The sequence below is a fragment of the Orcinus orca genome, chromosome 19 (assembly GCF_937001465.1).
Source record: "Orcinus orca chromosome 19, mOrcOrc1.1, whole genome shotgun sequence".
NCBI classification, from domain to species: Eukaryota; Metazoa; Chordata; class Mammalia; order Artiodactyla; family Delphinidae; genus Orcinus; species Orcinus orca.
This window is the reverse complement of record NC_064577.1, coordinates 48,780,547-48,796,944: the sequence shown is the minus strand read 5'-3', so window position 1 is coordinate 48,796,944 and position 16,398 is coordinate 48,780,547. Positions and strand designations below refer to the sequence as shown.

The 16,398-nt window shown below is 47.6% G+C and overlaps 1 protein-coding gene across 1 annotated transcript; it reads right to left on the bottom strand.

The window, feature by feature from the left end:
• Window positions 1–644: 644 nt before the first annotated feature.
• Window positions 645–9,703, bottom strand: CHCT1 (CHD1 helical C-terminal domain containing 1). Its single transcript, XM_004271729.2, has 6 exons — window positions 9,638–9,703; window positions 8,410–8,511; window positions 7,968–8,143; window positions 7,435–7,534; window positions 4,165–4,360; window positions 645–898 (listed from the first exon to the last, which is right to left on the bottom strand). The coding sequence occupies exons 1-6, from the start codon at window positions 9,686–9,688 to the stop codon at window positions 735–737; spliced, it is 789 nt and encodes a 262-aa protein (XP_004271777.1). The 5' UTR covers window positions 9,689–9,703; the 3' UTR covers window positions 645–734.
• Window positions 9,704–16,398: the final 6,695 nt, after the last annotated feature.

Here is a 16,398-nt window from a genome sequence, read left to right as displayed (position 1 = left end):
TATAAAAATGTTTTAAACAAGTAGACCACCACAGGGGGCAAACAAAACACATCAGTGGTCTGAATTCAGCACATGGGCTGCCAATTTTGGACCACAGGTTTGAACCAACATCCTAGCTAAGACTTTTTTTTTTAATTTTTAAAAATTGAAATACAGTTGATTTACAATATCATGTTAGTTTCAGGTGTACAGCACAGTGGTTCAGTTATACATATGTATGCTATTCTTCAGATTCTCTTCCCTTATAGCTTATTACATAATATTGAGTATAGTTCCTAGCTAAGACTATTAATATGGTTACTTCTTTGGTCTCCTGCCTCTACTCTCTCTCACTTCCGTGCACTTTGCCTGATAACCGAGTCACACCAGCTCATTCCTGGCATCTCCCTTCTCACTGTCCCCCCGCTAACTTTCCCACGAGATCAAGGGCAGATGATTTAGGCAGGCGCCAGTTATCACTCTCTGACTTACCCCAGGCCCGTTCCACTCCCACCTGTGCTCTTCCCTGGCAAACACATCAGTGCCTGTGTTACCTCCCCTGAGGTCTTCCCCAGGCACCTGTGTCACCCCGTTGTAATGTCTATTTACATGTATCTCCACCCAGACTGATGGTCCTTGACACAGTGACCACCTTAGCCGAGTCAAACTGTATTAAGGATGTTTATTTCCTTGCCCCATTTATACATAATTAAGATCTGAGCATCCTTTTGACAGAGACAATTTCTTCTTTCCCCTCATTGGTCCCCCATGCCCTCAGGTACAAGTGCTCTGGGATCCAGGGCGAGCCGGCCCTCTGCCCCAGCTGGGTATTCTTGTGGGCAGCTCTCTGGAGTTTCTGGGGCTTCCTTAATCCTCTTTCTCTTGAGTTTTGGTTGTTGAGGAAGTTTCCTTAAAGAACCTGAAAAAGGGAAAGTCAGAGACGGTGCTGATGACATCACAAATAGTTAGAGAATCTCAGTCTGTAACATGTGGGGGGCATGGTAAGGACTCAAAGGAAGAACAACAAAATCTTATCTTGCTTCCAACCTATGTCCCTTACTCTTTTCTCACAGAAACCCTGTGGGGTAGGGAGATGGTATCCCACCAATTTACAGTTGAGGGATCTCACACAGGCACAGAGTAAGGAAATGGGCTGCTGTTCAAAGCCTAAGCCAAGCTAGGGGTACAGTCGGGACTAGACCTCTGGCTTCAGACTCTGATTCCTCCCCACTCCTCTCTCTAGTTTCACAGCCCAATTCCCAGTACTTTGTTGCTGGGTTGTTTGCAAACACCGTTGCCATCTTTTTCCTTAAGAACTGACTCATGAACGTGATGTCCAAGAAACACCATGCAGGTCACTTTTAACTGCACGATAGACTTGCTGATTCACTCAGTCATGGTGGCTCTACCAGGTAATATGTGTTCTCTCATGTAACACAATGTGAAAAACACAGCCTCGTCTGTAACATATCCCAGCCAAAAACATGTTTAACATGAATTCATCGAGACTCATGACCTACAATCCTGCTCCTGGATAGAAGAACAAGCTTCAAAGATACCAAAAGGAAGTAATAAGAAAAAAGCAGAAATTGGAACATTCTGCAAAATAGCCTGATCTCTTCGACAGGCCAGGGTGTAAAAAAGGGGACTCGGTTAGGTTAAAAGAGGCTTAAGAGACATAACCAGGTGAAACACAGGGTTTGGGAAACCAGTGCAAAAGATGTCTTTGCTGGGAAAATTTGAAAGTGGAGTATTTAATTCAACAATTAGATGAAATGAAGATGTTAACATGGAAGGTTTCTATAACTGAAAAAAGCAAGTTCAAATCAAAATCCTATATACGGCATGGTCTCATTTTTGTTTAATACAGGTATTTATATACATTAAAAACATCTGGAAAGTGCTAACTGGATGACAATGTTTATATTTTCTTAATTTTTGCTGATCTGAATTATCTAATTTTCTAGGATATGCTTATGCTTGTAATAAAATGTTATTTTAAGAATTACAATTTCAAGCCCAATTTCTTATCCCACCATCCAAGCCTTTTTCCTATTACACGCCAGCCTGCACCTCTGCAATGTGCTCGGCCATTCACCCCTGAGCCCAGCCTGTCTACTCACTGCCCCCTCACCTCCACGCACACGTCCCTCCCACCTCTTTCCCCTTCCCCCTCCCTCTCCTTATTCCTTTCTTTAAATCCTGTCCCAAACCTACCTCCTCCAGACCTACCCTTTACCCTGTATTCTGAGATTGTGCATTTGTAGGAGGGGGATAATAATGCCCATCTCATCAGGATGCTGCAGGGTTTGGGTGAAATTAAGAGATACAAAGCTCTCGGTACAGGGAGACGCTGGCCCAAAAGCCTGCACCTCACTATCCTCATCTGATTCATGGACAGCTTGGCCTAGATCATTTTTTAAAATCAAGTAATTAATTTTATTTATTTGGTTGTATCAGGTCTTAGTTGTGGCAGGCAGGCTTCTTAGTTGTGGCTCTCTGGCTCCTTAGTTGTGGCACGTGAACTCTTAGTTGTGGCATGCATGTGGGATCTAGTTCCCTGACCAGGGATCGAACCTGGGCCCCCTGCATTGGGAGCACGGAGTCTTAACCACTGCGCCACGAGGGAAGTCCCTGACCTACATCATATTAATGATGGACTGGCCTTCATTCCACTGTATGTTTTACTTCCTCAATTTAAACAATAGGCACTGGGACCACGGGCCCCTGCAGAGCCCAGGCAGAGTTCTAGGTCTCGGTAGCTGCCTGACCTGGGCCCTCTGTACTTGACCCATCCTCATTCCTGCCCTCCCACTTGGTCCAAGTGACTGGTGGACTGTGACTGGTGAAGATGCCCTGAGGGCTGCCCCAGCCAGCCTGGGCTTCAGAGGAACACCTGGGTCCAGTTTAGGACCATGCTCTGCGGTCCTAGGCTACCATTTGCCTTCATCTTCTCCCCCAGGAGCGAAGCAAAAAGCCAGTTCCAGAAGGGTGAGAGGTAGGTGGCCCAACACCTCTCTGCACCTCAGTGCACAGGAGGGGCCTTCATAGGTTCCAACCTTGGCTGGGGTCCCTCTCACTGAAGAGTCTCTGTCCCCTAATCCCACACCCTCTGTCCAGAGAGCCAGGCCACGCAGTCACTGCAGAGGCCAAGGCTGCCGGGAAGTCGGTTCCCAGGCCAGCTGGCTGGACGGCCTCATCCCTGGTGGAATGAACCCCTCCTCTGCCCATACCCTGCCCAAAGCTGAGGGGACATTCTGCTGCTGCTTGGACACTTCCCGGGAGTCCCTGCTCTTAGCCTCTAGAAACATCTCTGCTCTGCTTCTGGTTGTACGGGCAAGTGCCTTGTTTACATGTTAACTGAAAAAGGCATGTTTCCTGAGGCCTCCGGGTTGGGGGGTTGGGATGAAACAGAACAGTGAAGGGAACACACCTAAATGTTAATAGTCATACCTGCGGGTGATGGGTAATTTTCCTCTCTTCTATTTTATACTATCTGTACATTTCAAACTTTCTATAATGAGCATACCTGCGGGGAAAGGGGGAAAAAGAGAAAAGAAAGAGTGGAGAGGGGGAAGGAAAATGGACAGAAAGAGAAATGCAGGGATGGGACTTCCCTGGTGGCACAGTGGTTAAGAATCCGCCTGCCAGTGCAGGAGACACGGGTTCGAGCCCTAGTCCAGGAAGATCCCACATGCCACGGAGCAGCTAAGCCCGTGTGCCACAACTACTGAGCCTGCACCCTAAAGCCCATGAGCCACAACTACTGAGCCCACGTGCCACAACTACTGAAGCCCACGCGCACCTAGAGCCCATGCTCCACAGCAAGAGAAGCCATCGCAATGAGAAGTCCGTGTGCGGCAACGAAGACCCAACACAGCCAACAATAAATAAATAAATAAATGTAAATAAATAAATTTATTAAAAAAAAGAAAATAGAAATGCAGGGATGGGGACTCCCCTGGTAGTCTAGTGGTCAAGACTCCGCGCTGTGAATGCAGGGGGCGCGGTTCGACCCCTGCTCTGGGAACTAGATCCCACATGCCACGTGATGCAGCCAATAAATAAATAAATAAATGAATGAATAAATAAAAGAAATGAAGGGATGATGAGAAGATGGGGAGGAGGGATGAAGACTATGTCAGGTGTTCCACGGGACACACAGGCCCCTCCTCCAGGCATTACCTCTCCTGCTGTGGCCCTCAGCTCTCAGCTCCCCGAGCAGGGAGACCTGGCAGCCCGGGGCATGCATCTTGGACAGCCTCTCCTTCATGGCACTGAGGTGACTGTGCAGCCCCCAGGCAGTGCAGAGCTTGGGCAGACTGTCCTCCTTGTTGGCAGTGAAGGAGCTCTCCGGGATGTCCAAAGGGTAGAAGGCTACCTGCAAGGGGGCCACAGTGTTGAGCAGAAGAGAGGGGCCCATGTGCCAGAGCCCCAGCCCTGCCCTTGTTAGGCAACAGCTTCGGCCCGACTGCACCTCACACCTGCGTAGCCAGAAGGATGGAGGGCCACAGATGGGGACCATGGGGACATTGAGACCAGGCTGCCAACTGTCCCTTCTTGGGTGTCTATTTCCGTTGGGATATGTCCTTCATCTCTTTTTTGAGTATAGTGTCTTATGTGTTTGTAATGAAACAGTGGTACTTGTTTTAAAGTCCTTTGCAAAATTAAAATTGAGAGCCTGAAAACATCTTTTGAAATTTTCCTGCTGCTGAAATCCAAGAATCACCAAAATGGCAGCTCCTTATATTCAGAAGGGGAATCACTGAATCCACTCATTCATGTTCAGAGGTAGAAATAAAGACCCAGAGAAAGAGAGGATTTGGTTAAGGCTGCACAGCTAGAGCAGTGGGTGGGGTGAGGTCAGGGCGGGGCTTTCCTTTGAACTAGATTATGTTTGAATCCAGTTCTTCCCTCCCGCTTGCTATGTGGCTTGGGTCAAGTTACTTTACCTCACCACCTTCATTTACACACTGTGGACAATAATTCTAATTACCACTTAGGGTTACTTTTTTTTTTTTTTTTTTTGGCGGTACGCGGGCCTCTCACTCTTGTGGCCTCTCCCGCTGCGGAGCACAGGCTCCGGACGCGCAGGCCCAGCGGCCATGGCTCACGGGCGCAGCCGCCCCACGGCATGTGGGATCCTCCCCGACCGGGGCACGAACCCGCGTCCCCTGCATCGGCAGGCGGACTCCCAACCATTGCGCCACCAGGGAAGCCCTAGTGTTACTTTTGAAGATGACATGAGGGAACATAATGTGCCTGGTACCTAAAAACTGTTATCTGTGATTATTCTTTTGGATCAGTGGTTCCCAGAGTGTGCTCTATGAAATACTCTAACCTCACAGACCCCCTGAAAAGTGGGGTCCACTCAAAGTGCAAGAGAGAAACCAATGGATTCTAATGTAACCTAGTGTGAAAAGTTCATTGCTACAAATCTGAAAAGGCTACATACTGTATGATGCCAACTACATGGATATTCCAGAAAAGGAAAAACTATGGAGACAATAAAAAGATGAGTGATTGCCAGGCGTCTGGGGGAAGGAGGGAGGAATGAAGAGGTGGAGCACAGGGGATTTTTAGGGCAATGAAACTATTCTGTTTGCTACTGTAATGGTGGATACATGTTATTGTACATTTGTCAAAACCTATAGAATGTGCAAAACAAAGAGTGCACCCTAATGTAAACTATGGACATTATTTTTTTAGTTAATAGTGTATCAATATTGGCTCATCAAAGATACAAATGTACCCCTCTAATGCAAGGTGCTAATAATAAGGAAGACAGAAAAGGGTGGGATATGGGAACTCTGTATTGGGTTGGCCAAAATGTTGGTTCGGGTTTTTCCGTAACATTATATGGAAAAAACCGAACTAACTTTTTGGCTAACCCTATACCTTATACTCAATTTTTCTGTAAACCTAAAACTGGTTTAAAAAAAAAATGTCTGGGACTTCCCTGGTGGCACAGTGGTTAAGAATCCACCTACCAATGCAGGGGACACAGGTTCCGGGAAGATCCCACATGCCGCGGAGCAACTAAGCCTGTGCACCACAACTACTGAGCACACGTGCCACAAGTACTGAAGCCCGTGCGCCTAGAGCCTGAGCTCTGAAACAAGAGAAGCCACTGCAATGAGAAGCCCTCGCACCACAACAAAGAGTAGCCCCCGCTCGCAGCAACTGGAGAAAGCCCAAGCACAGGAGCGAACACCCAACAATGACGACCCAACGCAGCCAAAAATAAAATTAATTTAAAAAAATTTTTTAATTCTATTTTAAAACATTCATCAATATGGTTTCAGATTCCACACTGCATTAAGTAACTGCCACTTTCTGAGTTTTGGTGTGGTAGCAAAGAGAACTATCCACGATTATCGGAAAACAGTAATAAAATGCTCCTCTCTTTTAACTATATATCTGTATGAGGCTGGGTTTTCTTCATGCACTTTAACCAAATCACTATATCATAAGAGATTGAGCAGAAGCAGATATGAGAATCCAACTGTCTTCTATTAAGCCAGACACTAAAGAGATCTGCAAAAATGTCAAACAATGCCACTCTTCTCTCTAAATCTTTTTGTTTTGGAAAATATAGTTAACGCTCATAAAAATTATGTTAATATATAATGGACTCCTTGTTTTTATTTTTAAATGAATCAGTAAATACATATTTTGAATTATTTCTTTAGCTTTAATTTCTAGTAGGGCAAATAAATATCAATAGATGTAACCTACAGGAATACAGGTTTTGGGGGGTTCCCAATGATTTTTAAGAGGGTAGAAGTGACCCAAGACCAAAATGTTTGAGAAGCACTGTTTTTGGACAAAGCCTGCCCAGGATCTGTTTTTTTTTTTTTTAATTTTTTGGCCATGCCTCATGGCACGTGAGATCTTAGTTCCCCGACCAAGGATCGAACCACACCCCCTGCATTGGAAGCTCGGAGTCTTAACAACTGGACCACCAGGGAAGTCCCTGCTCAGGAATTTGTCCTCTGTCCTCTGTCCTCTGCAACAATCTCCAGTCTCCCCCAAGCTGGCTGTGCCTTTCTGCCTGGCCTCAATCATCCCTGCCCATGGCTCTCCAAGGACTGTGAACAGTCCCTGCCCCTGTTCACATCAGGGTGTGGGTGTGGAGGATGAATAAATATCTAGAACTTGAAGCTGAGTCTCTGCCCTCTTCAGCCTCTCTCTGTGCCCACCGCAGGGGCAGTGGCGTCTTCCTCAGGCAGTGAGTGTGGAAGGGACTGAGGGGTGCTGGCTATATCAGAGGGCCCTTCAGGGAATTCCCTGGTGGTCCCGTGGTTAGGATTCCCGGCTTTCACTGCAGGGGGTGCCGGTTTGATCCCTGGTTGGGGAATTACGATCCCAAATGCCGCCCTTCAGTTGCAGGCCTCCCCTCACAATTTAAGAACACACCAACCAGCCCTCAGCTGGACCCTGGAGGAACCTCACCGGGAACTTGGCCGTCTGGCTGTTCTTGGTATACTTGTAGAGCCTGTAAAGCTGCTTCGCCTCCAGTTCTGAGAAGAGGGAGACAAATCTCCAGAGCTTCCTGCAGGGGAGAAGTCCAAGCCCAAGGCTGAGGGGGGCGGAGCACAGCCCCGCTCCCTCAGCGTTTGTCCTGTGGCCAGAACCACCCAGGGGGAAATGCTGCCTCCTCAGTGTTTGGTTGGGGACATGGAGTAATGGGGATTTGCCAGACCTTGGATACCCTGTATCGGTGAGGAGTCCCCCACACCACACAGCAGTTATTCGATCAGAGGCCATTCCCTCCGGGGTCAGGCGAGTCCTCTGTCCACTCAGTGCTGCCCAGAGTCGCAAGCAGACCCTGTTCTCCCCATCCCCCTTCACCATGCTCACTCCAGGATCCTGACTCTTTCACACTAAGATAAAGAACTAGGAGATTTTCACTAAGGTGTGACCTTGATTCTAGAGGGGTCGGTCCAGGAGTGAGTGTAGTGGTAAGGGTAGGGAGGCTGCCCTACTTCCTCCAGTGCTTGATTTCCCAGGCTCGGCAGTAGTGCTGCAGAAAGGTGTTGATGTGGTCCCCTAGGACCACCAGGCTCTGCTTCAAGTACTTTAGCTTCTTCTCCTGGGGAAGGTCCCTCGGCGGGTGCAACTTTCGCAGGAACTTCTTCAGCGGCCTTAGACATTCTTTACACTTAGGAGGCAACAGGTGAAGTGAGGGGCCACGGGAAAAACAAGAGGCAGCTGGGCAGCCCCACAGAGCCAGCAGGTTGGCCCAGCTGCAACCCTTATGGCCCAGGAAGTGTTGAGGAGGCTCCCGTCAACCTCTTACCCCACTTCCTTCCCAAGAGTGTGTCAAGCAGGGCTGTGAACTATGAGTCTGAGGCCTGCCAACTACTGACCCAGGTCTCCTGACCTGTGGGGAACGGGGACAGGGTCCTGGGCTGGCCCCTTACTCACAATTTTGAAGGTGTCCTTGTCCAGGCCCTTGGCCTGGCACACAAGTGAGTCTCTGGCAGGGATGGTGCTGGAGCTCCCCTCTAAGCAGGGTCCATCCGTCCCCTGCAAGGAGGCAGGGGCAGGAGTCAGCTGGGGGGCTTGGGCTACTGCTCCTGAGGGGCAGTGCTGGGCAACCACTGGTCCAGATGCCAGCCAAAGCCCTTCTCCGTTTTCCCAGTGACCTCGTCCTTGAGCCAGCACTCAGGTGAGTTAGCCCCAGGCAAAGAAAACCATCTCTGAGAATCCCTGCTTAGAAAACCTAGAACGCCCAACCCATTTCTTTTATAATAATTGTAGCATGGTATACTAGCTAACTTTGCAAAGCACTTGATAAACATTAACTCATTTTATTCTCCCACAGATTCTGTGAGGCTAGAAATCATTATTCCTGGTTACAGATGAGAACACTAACGGCACCAAGAAGTTGAAGTAACTCCTTGGGGGGAATGATTAGGGATTCATTTACTCATTCATTCAGCACTTATTGAGTGCCTAAAAATCCCAGGCCCATGGGCTAATGGGCACTCAGAAAGCGTATGACGGTGATGGTGATGATGAGAAGGAACTTTCTGACAGCAAGCTGGGGCAAAAAAAGCTGAAAATTAATAACGACGAAGTGACTGTGGAATAATACTTGAAGTCATAGCACAGGATTAGACTGACACAAGATTCACACCTGACCTTTCAAAAGCCTCTCAGAAAAGTGAGCATTAATTCCTGCCTGTGTTCAGGGGGCACAAGGAAGATCCAGGCCCAGACCACTCTGAAGGGATAGACCAGGGAAAGGGAGGGAGAAAGATGGAGAGGGAACGGGACACAGGCTCCTCCAGACCCGAGAGAGAGGGGACTCTGGCTGATCAATTCCATAAACACACCACACAAATCAGACAGACCTCACAGACCATGACGCATGTGCACACACACATACACACACACACCCGAGCCTGTGTATCTTCATAAACAGCAATCATCTTGCCGAGAACCTTCCCATCATCTTGCCAGATATATATGTCCTTGATAAACATCTGTCTGAATGAATTAACCTTCTCTTGTTCTTTCAGTCTCTTGCCAACTCGTGTACCTTTTCTTTCTTCTCTCCTTCCTTGAGTTTCATACTCTCTGCCTTCCCAAACCAGCCCCTCCAGACCCCTCCTTTCCTCACTCCCTCACATCCCCAACCCCACTGCACCTTCTCTAGTGGCTGGTCCCCTTCACCCCCCCGTCCATCTAAGGCTTCCATCTCAACAGGTGTGCCGATGGGCTCCAGAGGTAGCACTCCTCAGCCCCCTCGGGCTTCTGACCTACTGCTTCTGGGACCTGAGTGTCTCAGGGAGTGGGCAGGTTGACACTCAGAACTCGGAGCAAAACCATGGCAACTGCCAACACAGAGTGCCGTGCCCCTCCCCCTCCCCGACCCTCCCCCACCCCTTCCCCGGGTGACCAGCCTCTCCTTCAACTGGTACTGGCCTAGGGAAGTGAGCAGGTTGTGCCAGGTAGATCCCAGACTTTGTCAGAGCGCACAGCTGGACAGGAGGGGCTGGCACCCCTTCTCCCAAGAGAACTGTCAGATGCTGTCCATTTTGAATCCGGTTAAGGCTTTTGAAGTCATTTTCCTGCGTGTGTACCATTCATGCCCCTTCAGTTTCAGCGTAGGCTTCCCGAGAGTGAGGACCAGGTTTTGTAACATCCCTTTCCCGACTGGGGACGATGGACTAGAGGGTAGAGGGAGAAGGGAACACTGTAAATCTGTCCTGGGGTAGATCTTCTCTTCCATCCGCCGTAATCTCCAGGAAGGGAAGGAGCCCGTTTTGTTGGGTGGTGGTGGTGTTTCTAGAGAGGTGTACAGAAATACTAGCCACCATATATTATCTCAATTAACGCTCACAACAGTCTTCCCCGGGGTAGGTCCCAGCAGTGATCCGCATTCATAGAAGACTAGCTGAGACGCACAGAGGTCCCGTAAATTGCCTTGGGTCCGCTGCCAGTAGGTGGGGCGCGAGGGTCTGGGTCAGATTCCGACCGCCCTGGCTTTTCCCTCCTGCGTCGCCCTCGGGAGGATCAAAGGTCGCGGGGAGGTCCTCGGAGGCTCTCGGGGGCGCGGGTCCAAGCCGCCCCCTCATCCCTACCGCGGCCCCGGTGGCCGCTCAGGGCGCACAGCGGGTCGGGGCGCTGGTAAGACCGTGCGGCCTCAGTTTCCTCACCTGACCCGCATCTTCTTCCTTGGATCGCGGAACTTCCTCTTCTGGCCCTTGCCTTTCTGTCCTCTGGGTCCGGGTCCTGTTTTCCCCACTCCGTTTGGCCCTCTACCTCCCCTGCCTTCGCGGGCACTGGGTCGGACGGCCGTCGGCCAACCCAGCCCGGGCTGAGGCTGCGGCACGGTCCTTCCAGGTCTCCCTCTCGCCATCTGGCAGCAGTAGCCGCGTTTGACAGGGGCATTTAGCTCCTGACGTTCCTAGGGGACAAGGTGGCTTTGCCTCCAAACTGGAGCACCAATTCAAGATTATTTTGCGGCTGTTAAGGATAATTACACTGGCAAGAGTGAGGGGAAAGGAGCTCTTTTACAAACTTCTATAGGGAGTAATAATTAGTAAAAAAAAAAAAAAAAAGTAATTTAAAATGTTAAATATGCATTCCCTTTTTTTTTTTGGCGGTACGCGGGCTTCTCACTGTTGTGGCCTCTCCCATTGCGGAGCAACAGGCTCCGGACGCGTAGGCTCAGCGGCCATGGCTCACGGGCCCAGCCGCTCTGCGGCATGTGGGATCTTCCCGGACCGGGGCACGAACCCATGTCCCCTAGCATCTGCAGGCGGACTCTCAACCACTGCGCCACCAGGGAAGCCCTGCATTCCCTTTGACTCACAAATTCTACTTCTAGGAATTAGCCCTACGGAGAGATATATGTATGAGGACTGTTACAGTGGTGACAATTTGTAAACAACTGAAGTGTAATCCATAGGAAAGGGTAAATACGGTGTGGCACACACATACTTAAAAATACTACTCTAGGGCTTCCCTGGTGGCGCAGTGGTTGAGAGTCCGCCTGCCGATGCAGGGGACACGGGTTCGTGCCCCGGTCCGGGAAGATCCCACATGCTGCGGAGCGGCTGGGCCCGTGAGCCATGGTCGCTGAGCCTGCGCGTCCGGAGCCTGTGCTCCGCAACGGGAGAGGCCACAACAGTGAGAGGCCCGCGTACCGCAAAAAAAAAAAAAAAATACTACTCTAATATTAAGGTTAAGATTAATTTAAAAAATACTTTACTGGGCTTCCCTGGTGGCGCAGTGGTTAAGAATCCGCCTGCCAATGCAGGGGACATGGGAAGATCCCACATGCCGCGGAGAGACTAAGCCCATGCGCCACAATTACTGAGCCTGTGCTCTAGAGCCCAAGAACCACAACTATGGAGCCTGCGAGCCACAACTTCTGAAGCCCGCGCGCGCCTACAGCCTTTGCTCCATAAGGAGAGAAGCCATCGCAATGAGAAGCCTGTGCACCTCAATGAAGAGTAGCCCTGGCTCACAGCAACTAGAGAAAGCCTGCGTGCAGCAACAAAGACCCAACACAGCCAAAAAAAAAAACAAAACAACTTTACTACTAAAATACTACTAATTATTAAAATACTACCCTACCAAATTAAATTTATAAGAATAAATTTAAATTAAATATGAATTGAAATTTAAAAATTTTAAATTGCTTATCTATATCTGTATTTAATGACATGGAAAACAGGAACTGGAACAGCATGTATGGTATGATCCCATTTATTTTAAAATTTATTTTATTGAAGTATAGTTGATTTACAATGTTTTGTTAATTTCTGCTGTACAGCAAAGTGATTCAGTTATACATATATTTACATTCTTTTTCATATTCTTTTCCATTATGGTTTATCATGGGATATTGAATATTGTATTGTGCACCTTGTTGTTTATCCATTCTCTATGTAATAGTTTGCATCTACTAATCCCATACCCCCAATCCATCCCTCTCCCACACCCCTTCCCCCTTGGCAACCACAAGTCTGTTCTCTATGTCTGTGAGTCTGCTTCTGTTTCATAGATAAGTTCATTTGTGTCATACTTTATTTATTTTAAATTTATTTATTATATATTTTTGGCTTCGTTGGGTCTTCACTGCTGCACGCGGGCTTTCTCTAGTTGTGGCGAGCAAGGGCTACTCTTCGTTGCAATGCATGGGCTTCTCATTGCAGTGGCTTCTCTTGTTGCGGAGCATGGGCTCTAGGCGTGCAGGCTTCAGTAGTTGTGGCTCATGGGCTCTAGAGTGCAGGCTCAGTAGTTGTGGCGCAGGGGCTTAGTTGCTCCAAGGCATGTGGGATCTTCCTGAACTAGGGCTCAAACCCATGTCTCCTGCATTGGCAGGCAGATTCTTAACCACTCCACCACCAGGGAAGTCCCTGTGTCATATTTTAGATTCCACATATAAGTGATATCATATGGTATTTGCCTTTCTCTTTCTGACTTACTTCACTTAGTATGATAATCTCTAGGTCCATCTGTGTTGCTGCAAATAGCATTATTATTATTTTTTATGGCTGAGTAATATTCCATCGTATATCCATTGTATACCACATCTTCTTTATCCATTCATCTGTTGATGGACATTTAGGTTGTTTCCATGTTTTGGCTATTGTGAGTAGTGCTGCTATGAACATAGGGGTGCATGTATCTTTTTGTATTATAGTTTTATCCAGATATGTGCCCAGGAGTGGGATTGCTGGATCATATGGCAACTCTATTTTTAGTTTTTTGAGGAACGTCCGTACCATTTTCCATTTATACCAATTTACATTCCCACCAACAGTGTAGGAGTGTTCCCTTTTCTCCACACCATCTCCAGCATTTGTTATTTGTAGATTTTTTTGTAATGGCCATTTTGACTGGTGTGAAGTGATACCTCATTGTGGTTTTGATTTGCATTTCTCTGTTGATTAGTGATGTTGAGCATCTTTTCACGTGCCTGTTGGCCATCTATATGTCTTCTTTGGAGAAATGTCTATTTAGACCTTCTGCCCATTTTTTGATTGGGTTGTTTGTTATTTTGTTGTTGAGTTGTACGAGCTGTTTGTATATTTTGGAAATTAAGCTCTTGTTGGTCGCCTCATTTGCAAATGTTTTCTCCCAGTCCATAGGCTGTCTTTTTGTTTTGTTTATGGTTTCCTTTGCTGTGCAAAATTTGTAAGTTTGATTAGTTCCCATTTGTTTATTTTTGCTTTTATTTCTATTGCCTTGGGAGACTGACATAAGAAAATATTAGTATGATTTATGTCAGAGAATGTTTTGCCTGTGTTCTCTTCTAGGAGTTTTATGGTGTCATGTCTCATATTTAAGTCTTTAAGCCATTTTGAGTTTATTTTTGTGTATGGTGTGAGGGTGTGTTCTAACTTCATTGATTTACATGCAGTTGTCCAACTTTCCTAACACCACTTGCTGAAGAGACTGTCTTTTTTCCATTGTATGTTCTTGCCTCCTTTGTCAAAGGTTAATTGACCATAGGTGTGTGGGTCTATTTCTGAGTTCTCTATTCTGTTCCATTGATCTGTATGTCTCTTTTTGTGCCAATACCATGCTCTTTTGATTACTGTAGCTTTGTAGTATTGTCTGAAGTCAAAGCAGGAGGGTTATGCCTCCTGCTTTGTTCTTTTTACTCAGGATTGCTTTGGCAATTCTGGGTCTTTTATGGTTCTGTATACATTTTAGGATTATTTGTTCTAGTTCTGTGAAAACTTTCATGGGTAATTTGATAGGGTGGTATGATCCCCTTTTTTTTTTTTTTTGCGGTACTGGGGCCTCTCACTGTTGTGGCCTCTCCCATTGCGGAGCACAGGCTCCGGACGCTTAGGCTCAGTGGCCATGGCTCACAGGCCCAGCCGCTCCACGGCATATGGGATCTTCCCGGACTGGGGCACGAACCCATGTCCCCTGTATCGGCAGGCAGACTCTCAACCACTGTGCCACCAGGGAAGCCCTGATCCCATTTTTGTAGGTATTTATATGCACATAGAAAAAAGTTTTGAAGGCTACACTTCAAAATATTGAGGGTGATTTTTCACTTTCTTTGCATATTATCAGCATTTTAAAAAATAATGAATATGGGGTTTCCCTGGTGGCACAGTGGTTAAGAATCCGCCTGCCAATGCAGGGGACATGGGTTCAAGCCCTGGTCCAGGAAGATCCCACATGCTGCAGAGCAACAATGCCCGTGTGCCACAGATACCGAGCCTGCACTCTAGAGCCCACGAACCACAGCTACTGAGCCCATGTGCCACAACTACTGAAATCCACACGCCTAGAGCCTGTGCTCTGCAAAAAGAGAAGCCACCTCAATGAGAAGCCTGCGCACTGCAATGAAGAGTAGCCCCCACTCGCCGCAACTAGAGAAAGCCCGCGCGCAGCAGTGAAGACCCAACACAGCCAAAAATAAAATCAATAAATAAAAATAAATTATTTAAAAAAAAACATAGTGCTAAAAATAATGAATATGCTTTAGATTTACAGTCAGAAAGAAAGGAGAGCTCTGTTTTTAAAAGCTGTTTAAGGAATAAATAACATCATTAAAGATGTAATATAATGCTAAGTTTAAGAACATATTGCAAAAGAGTATTAGGGCTTCCCTGGTGGCGCAGTGGTTGAGAGTCCGCCTGCCGATTCAGGGCACACGGGTCATGACCCGGTCCGGGAAGATCCCACGTGCCGCGGGAGCGGCTGGGCCCGTGAGCCATGGCCACTGAGCCTGCGCGCGTCCGGAGCCTGTGCTCCGCAACGGGAGAGGCCACAACAGTGAGAGGCCAGCGTACCGCAAAAAAAAAAAAAAGAGTATTACATTATAACTCATACTTAGGTAAGTGGATGTGAATATGAACCAAGACTGGATGAAAACAGAAAAAAAAAAAAGAGAAGAAACAAAGAATATATGTACATTTATTCCTCCACCAGCCCCAAACAATATCTAAAATTCAGAAGGGGGAATTAAGTATCAGAACCCCAAAGCTTATCTGTCTGCCTGCTCCCTCACTGCACTCCACCCCTCCTTTTCTCTCCCATAGCCTCCGGCAAATCCTAGACTCTGGATGTCTGCCCTATTCCCATAATGGTTGTATTATAAACCATAGGAAGTAGCCTGAAGAGACAATTAAATCTAACAGCAGTCACGAATAATGGCTCAAAGCTCAACGTTAACTAAGACAAAATGAAAATCCATTGCCTTTGGGAAACACTCTTCAAAGTCCAATTGGTCAGGGTTCCCTGGTGGTGCAGTGGTTAAGAATCCGCCTGCCAATGCAGGGGACACGGGTTCGAGCCCTGGCAGGAAGATTGCACATGCCACGAAGCAATTAAGCCCGTGCACTACAACTACTGAGCCTGCACTCTAGAGCCCGCGTGCCACAACTACTGAAGCCTGCGCACTTAGAGCCCGTGCTCCGCAACAAGGGAAGCCACCGCAATGAGAAGCCCGCACACCGCAACGAAGAGTAGCCCCTGCTCACCGCAACTAGAGAAAGCCCATACGCAGCAATGAAGACCCAACAGAGCCCAAAATAAATAAATTAATTAATTTTAAAAAATCCAGTTGGTCAGCATAAAATGACTCTATAGGGCAAGACAACTCTTTCAACAGTCATTCCTCCAATATTTAATTTAAAAAATAATCCTGTGTGCCACATACTTTAGGCAGGAGGAGATGGGGGTAGAAAGGTGTGTGAATTTGTCCACCCTCCAGTTTCTGCAGGCTAGCATGTTCCTTGATAGTATGGACCAATTTCATAATCATCACATCTCACCCCCACTGTAACCTGAAAACTGGGTTCACCTCTTGGTGGATGTCGAGCCAAAAGACACAACCAAGCCAAAGATTGGGAGAAGGAAGGATTTATTACTTGCAGCAAGGAAGGAGAACACCGGGGATCTTTCCCAAAACAGTGTCTCCCAACGGCA

What these genes read in the sequence shown, in the direction of transcription:
- CHCT1 (XM_004271729.2), bottom strand. Translation starts at nt 9,688, where the DNA reads ATGGAAGCCTTAGATGGACGGGGGGGTGAAGGGGACCAGCCACTAGAG. An exon ending in GGGACCAGCCACTAGAGAAG is followed by an intron (nt 8,512 to 9,637) that starts GTGCAGTGGGGT and finishes GCCTCCTTGCAG; the next exon opens with GGGACGGATGGACCCTGCTT. An exon ending in GAAATCAAGCACTGGAGGAA is followed by an intron (nt 7,535 to 7,967) that starts GTAGGGCAGCCT and finishes TCTCCCCTGCAG; the next exon opens with GAAGCTCTGGAGATTTGTCT.